The sequence below is a fragment of the Myotis brandtii genome, unplaced genomic scaffold (assembly GCF_000412655.1).
Source record: "Myotis brandtii unplaced genomic scaffold, ASM41265v1 scaffold321, whole genome shotgun sequence".
Taxonomy (NCBI): Eukaryota; Metazoa; Chordata; class Mammalia; order Chiroptera; family Vespertilionidae; genus Myotis; species Myotis brandtii.
This window is the reverse complement of record NW_005362314.1, coordinates 840,299-845,839: the sequence shown is the minus strand read 5'-3', so window position 1 is coordinate 845,839 and position 5,541 is coordinate 840,299. Positions and strand designations below refer to the sequence as shown.

Genomic DNA, 5,541 nt, shown 5'->3' with positions numbered 1-5,541 from the left:
TGTGTGTGTGTGTGTGTGTGTGTGTGTGTGTATGTGTGTGTGTGTGTGTGCCTCTAGGACTTGGGAAGGTCCTAGGGGTGAGCGGCCCACTTCCTATCTGCCCAGACCCTCCCGTAGAGACCATGGGGGAAGCAATCTTGGGTTCCTTGGGACTGCTGAAGCAGGAGGATCTGATCCCAGGACACTCCCCCATGGTTCCCCTGGCAGCCCCTTTTCCTTGTTCAGGACTGATTATGTACCTCCTTAAGGGCATGCATCACCCCACCTTCCCTCCCCCAGAGTCTCCCAAACACCAGATTGCCCAGCTGCACCTTCTCCATGTCTAGAACCTTGTCCTGCATCTCCCGTAGGGCCCCTAATGTCTCCATCTCCCGCAGCCTTGACTGTTCCAGCTCAGTCTCCAGGTGGGCCACAAAGTCCTCGGTGAGGCGAGGGTTACCCTGGGGACAGATGGAGAGCTACATCAGTTCCCAGGCTGCAGCTGGAGGGTGGGCAGCCTTCCTGCCAGCTGGCTGTGAGCTCAGGACTTGCCTCCTACTCTCCAGAGCCCCAGGGCTGGGAGGGGGCTCAGGCTGTGGGTAGAGTGAGGAATCAGGAGAAAAACTGGATCCTCTTCCTGTGCCTTCTGCCTTCATGGGAAGAGAGTGGAACCCCATCATGGGGACCCTGATGACCAGGCCTAGTCTCCTTCCTGAGAAAGTCACACAGAGGGAACCTACTGAAGGGGACCTTCCATGGTCTCAGGATACTCCCTGAGGGATGCTAATGGCTGGTTCCCAGGATTGCTGGGTGGGTGTGGAGAGGGTGGGGCTCAGGGCTATGGCACTCTGGGCCCTCTTTCTTCACCTCTCTCCTCTCTCTTCCCCCATATCTAAACAGGAAAGGATGGGAAAAGAGTTTGCTGGGTCCCCATTTCACTGCCCTGGTGGCCTGGCAGGGCATTCTCTGGAAGGTGGCCCCTGCCCTCTACTACCACCCCCCCTCCACTGGCCTCCTGTCCAGCTACCCAGGCCTGCTTGCTGCCCTCGACCACTTTGGGCCTCTGACATCCATGGGTGCCAGTGGCCCTCCCTTGGCCCAGGCGGGCTTCAGGCCTCATACCAAGCTCCAGCCCTGCCAGGCTGACCCTCTGCTCACACCCAAGGAGATGGTGCTCAAGGGCCAGTGTCTATGGCACTACCTGCCTCACCCATCTCTGCATCCCCCAAAGGACAGAGTTCAGGAGTGGCAGGTGTCTCTTTAGCCTGAAAGAGGGCATCATGCCAGTGGTGGGATGAGTCCAGCCCCAGTTTCCCCATTGGCCCAGCTGCTTCAGAGCAAGTTGGGGGCCACAGCACTGGCAGGTGAGGGGTGGGAGGTGGACACAGGTGAGAAATGGTGAAGCTCTCTGTCCCTGTCTCCGGGGACAAAGAATCAACTTAAATTCCTGAACTAAAGCCTGAGCCAAGGTCTCCAGGCCTGGGTGAGAGGTCCTCCCAGGGAACTACCCTTCCTTCTCTCCACCCATTGTTTCTTGACACCTGAGGTTTCTCCAAATCAGGGAGCCCACTTCACTGCCAGGCTTTGTTGGGATCAGGTCTGGATTGTAGTGTAGGGGCCCAGGGAACCTACAGCATCTTTCTCTGTCCGTCCAGGGCATGTGTGCACATGTGCATTCTGAACTTGGGGGCTGCAGCTGCTGGCAGGTCAATAGATAAGGAAGAAGCCTGCTGGGTAAATCTGAAGGAAGGTTCTGTAGATCTTTGCACAGTGCTCTAGCCTGTGAGCCCTTCCCACCACTGAGTTCAAGACCCCATAACAGACTTGCACTGCCCACTCATGCCAACCCTGCCAGTTCAGCGTAGTGGGCATAGACCAGAATCTCCTCTGAGAGGGCAAAGTCCTGGGTACTGGAGAAGGGAGCCCCCTCCCTTGTCCCTCATCCTAGCTCCTACCCTTCATGGTTGACCCCTGGGGAAGCCCAATAGCTCCGAAGACCTTGGGGAGACACCAAGGAATCACAGACCCATCAGTCAAGGTTGAATGCCTGTGCCAGGAAGAGGGCCCTGCCAAGCACCCCCGAGGGTGGTGGAACATGGAAACCATAGAATTCTCCCTCGGGTCAGGGGTTGATTGCTGAGGGTGGGGCTGGGGGAGAGTATGCACTGAGCTCTGGGTGCTCTTCCCACCCAAGCGGGGGGTTGGAGTGTGGCCTCACCACGGTGGCCTGCTGGTACCTGCTGCTCCTGCAGCTGCCGGATGGTGCTCTGCGCTTTCTGCAGGTCTTCTGCTGCTGAGCTGCACTGCTGCCGCACCACCGCCAGCTCCCGCTTGATGACATAATTTTCTTCGGCCTCCTGCGCCCGTGTCACCTGTCCCTGAGCCGATGGAGGATAGGGCATGACCCTCTGCTCACACGCCAGGCCCTGCCTCAGGCCCACCTTAGAGGGAGTCCCAAGGAGGGCAGAGGAGTAGTGGGAGAGGGGTGAGGCCTCCTTCACTCAGAGTCTGGGATGGGGCGCCCACGGGACCTCGGAACAAGGGTGAGGGGTAGGCAGGTACAGGACACCAGGAGGAGCCTGGAGGAAGACACCGGTTCTCAACCCGGGGTCCAAGCTCTGTGGCGCTTAAATGAAGACGGGGCCACAGGCTGGGGCTGCTGACAGCTTTGTCCCCTCCTGAGTTCTGGCTGTTGACCTCTGTCCCAGGGGAGGAGAAGCAAGTCCTTATCCAGGGTGATGGCACACCAGAGCTCAGGCTCTGCTGGTGAGGGTGGGGCAGCTGAGGCCTGGCTCCCCAGGGCAGGGTTGGGAGGTGGAATATGCCTCTCCCCTGGCCTTCCTCATTTCTGATCTACCCCACCCAGCCTCATCCCCTCACCCCATCCAATGTGGGTCCCCCCATTCCATGCTTGGAGCCACCAAGTGGCAGGCAGAAGCTTCCAGATAAAGCCATTCAAGATAAGGCAGCAGCAGAAGCAGGTGAATGAGAGAAGATGGCAGGCCTTGCAGGTGGAAGCAGAGAGTGTGAAAGGCCAGAAGGGGTGGTGTGTATGTGTGGGTGGGGGAGGCTCAGCAATGCACACGCTAAGGCCTGCTGTTGATGCACCCTCAGGCTCCCTGAGCCCTCCTGGTCCCCACCGGTATCCCCTGGAGGGAGGAAACGTTGTGTCCCTGTGTGTGTACACACACTCACAGACACAGAGACATACCCTCGGTTGCCACGTTTGCACACGCACAGCCACCTCCTCTAGATGGAACCTCTGTTTTCCTGAGAAGCAGTCCCCAGCCACCCCCATGCATGGTGCCAGGCCTGTCCCCCTCACCCATGGCAGCAACCAGGGAGGAGGCAGTATTGGCTGTCATGTGTAGAGACTAGGAAGGAAACAGGAGAGTCAGAAGAAAAGCTACAGTACCTGGATTAACCTATCAGCCAGAGCAGCGCTCTCCTACCCGGCGAGGGAGTTCCCAGCAACAGGGGGAGGAGGCAGAGCAGAAGGTGTGGGAACAGGAGAGGGGGAGAGACAGACAAGAACCACTTGTCACTAACGCAGTGAACTATGTCTAGAAGCAGGGGAGACAGGAGTGAAACCTGAGAACCAGAAAACCAGCAGGACAGGACCTGGAGGAAGACCAATGCCAGAGCCAGTTCCTTCCAGGAGAGGGGTCTGTGTGTGAGCTGAGTGGGAAGTCAGGGGGGCTCACGACTGGGGCCAACTAAGGTCAACTGGGAAAACTCAGCAACTTTGATTTGGAGGCTGAACAAGAATGGAGGCTTTGGGGCAAGGGCAATAAAATCCTGTGGACAACCTGTGGTCCATGCAGGGTCAAGTGAAAATGAAGGTAGAGCAGAAAGAGGGGCCTCCAACTCTACTTTCATTTTTAAAAACAAGATTGGGGCCATGGTCAAGGTTGTGGCACCCCATCATGGATCCAGTGGCAAGACCACCCCCTATTCCTTCACTCCCATCTCCTTCCTTTTGAGGGCAAGGCTTTCAAATTACAGGGTGGGGTGTCTTGTGGCCCAGTTCCAGGCACCTCAGTCAAAGTAGCAGTTCTACCTCCTCCTCTCCACCCAGACAGCCCTGGAGGGCACCGGACACAAATGGGTTGTGGTGATTGCAGTTAACTAGGTTATCACTCAACCTCCAGCTCCAAGCTAATTTTCCCCACGGTCAGATTATATGGCAGCTCAAATATCAGTGGGGTTCATGGTAAGGCCTAGGGCAGGAGGCTTGCTGGCCCTCTGGCTGTTGGGTCCTGCTTGGGGCCTGGAGAGTTCAGTGTCTGACAGGCAGGTGGCATACCCCTCACCTTCTCCAGGGTCTCAATCCGCTGTTTCAGAAGTCGGTTCTCTGTTCGAAGCCTCTATATGGGGAGAGGGGAGAGCATATCAGATCCTGCCTTCCACTTCTATACAGAGGTCTATCCCCCAAGAGGCCAGGCCAACTCCCAGAAGGACAGAGCTAGAGGCTTATATTTTGGGTCAGTGATCCCAAAAAACAGGGTCAATTCCCATTCAGAACGGCCCATTAAATTTTTTTTAAAAAATATTTTTACTGATTCAGAAAGGGAGAGGGAGAGAGAGATAGAAACATTAATGATGAGAGAGAATCACTGATCGGCTGTCTCCTGCACGCTCCTGCAATGGGGATTGAGTCCACAACCTGGGCATGTGCCCTAACTGGGAATCGAACTGTAACCTTCTGGTTCATAGGTCGATGCTCAACCACTGAGCCATGCCAGTTGGGCAGATTTTTTTTTTTTAAATAAGCCTTAGTTCAGTAAAAATAATGCGAGCACTTTTGTGGATACACAATGTGTGTGAGGTGGGTGGTCTGTACCCATGCCCTCCTTGGGAATCTGCTAGTACTCCATGCTCGGGCCTGTCCACTTCCCACAGGGCAAAGGCTTCTGCATTTTGGGGGAAGCTGCTATCAGACAGGCCCCATCCTTCACTGCTTTGCCTCCAGCCTCAGAGTTCAATTTTCAGTTGACAAACTCCTCTCAGAATTTGGGTCCAGGGTAGGAGGTCTTGCTGAAAACCCATACTTCCTTCTGCTCGACAACTACATCTTTGTGACCCACTGACAGCCAGCTAGCTGTGCCCAACAATCGTTACTTCCCCCCAGCCAGGGGGAGGCCATCTCCCTTGCTTTTGTCTTCCATCCTGTGCTCGTGGACTCTGGTTAGATATTTGTGGTTTTAGGTTTTCCTATGAAGCAACTGCTCGGAGAGATGGCAGACTTGATTGATGACCTTTGATTTATATCATGGATGGGGAAACTGAGTTGGAATGAGGCAGTGTTTTGCCTGAGCCTCCCAAGCTGTTTCAGAGGGTAGGTCTCTGTCCCTCAAAGTGATCTGGAACCCAGAGTCTTGACCCACGACCTTGGATTTCTTTGGCATAAACACAGCCATCCTTGGAGGAGCTGGATGTGCCCTGCAGACAACTCACCTCTCTCCTGCTTACTCCAAAGGGAAAGTGTGTGTGTGTGTGTGTGTGTGTGTGTGTGTGTGTGTGTGTGTGAGAGAGAGAGAGAGAGAGAGAGAGAGAGAGAGA

The 5,541-nt window shown here is 55.5% G+C and overlaps 1 protein-coding gene across 3 annotated transcripts in view; it reads right to left on the bottom strand.

Annotated features, from left to right (window-relative positions):
* EVI5L (ecotropic viral integration site 5-like) overlaps positions 1–5,541 on the bottom strand; it is a 21,918-nt gene that overhangs the window by 4,025 nt on the left and 12,352 nt on the right. For 2 of the 3 annotated variants that reach the window (XM_005870694.2, XM_005870692.2), the window contains 4 exons: positions 4,293–4,346; positions 3,395–3,427; positions 2,217–2,357; positions 312–440 (listed from right to left, as the gene is read on the bottom strand). In XM_005870694.2, coding sequence (XP_005870756.1) covers positions 312–440; positions 2,217–2,357; positions 3,395–3,427; positions 4,293–4,346 — 357 coding nt within the window. The remainder of the gene's footprint in view (positions 1–311; positions 441–2,216; positions 2,358–3,394; positions 3,428–4,292; positions 4,347–5,541) is intronic. The other variant, XM_005870693.2, reaches the window with a different exon arrangement.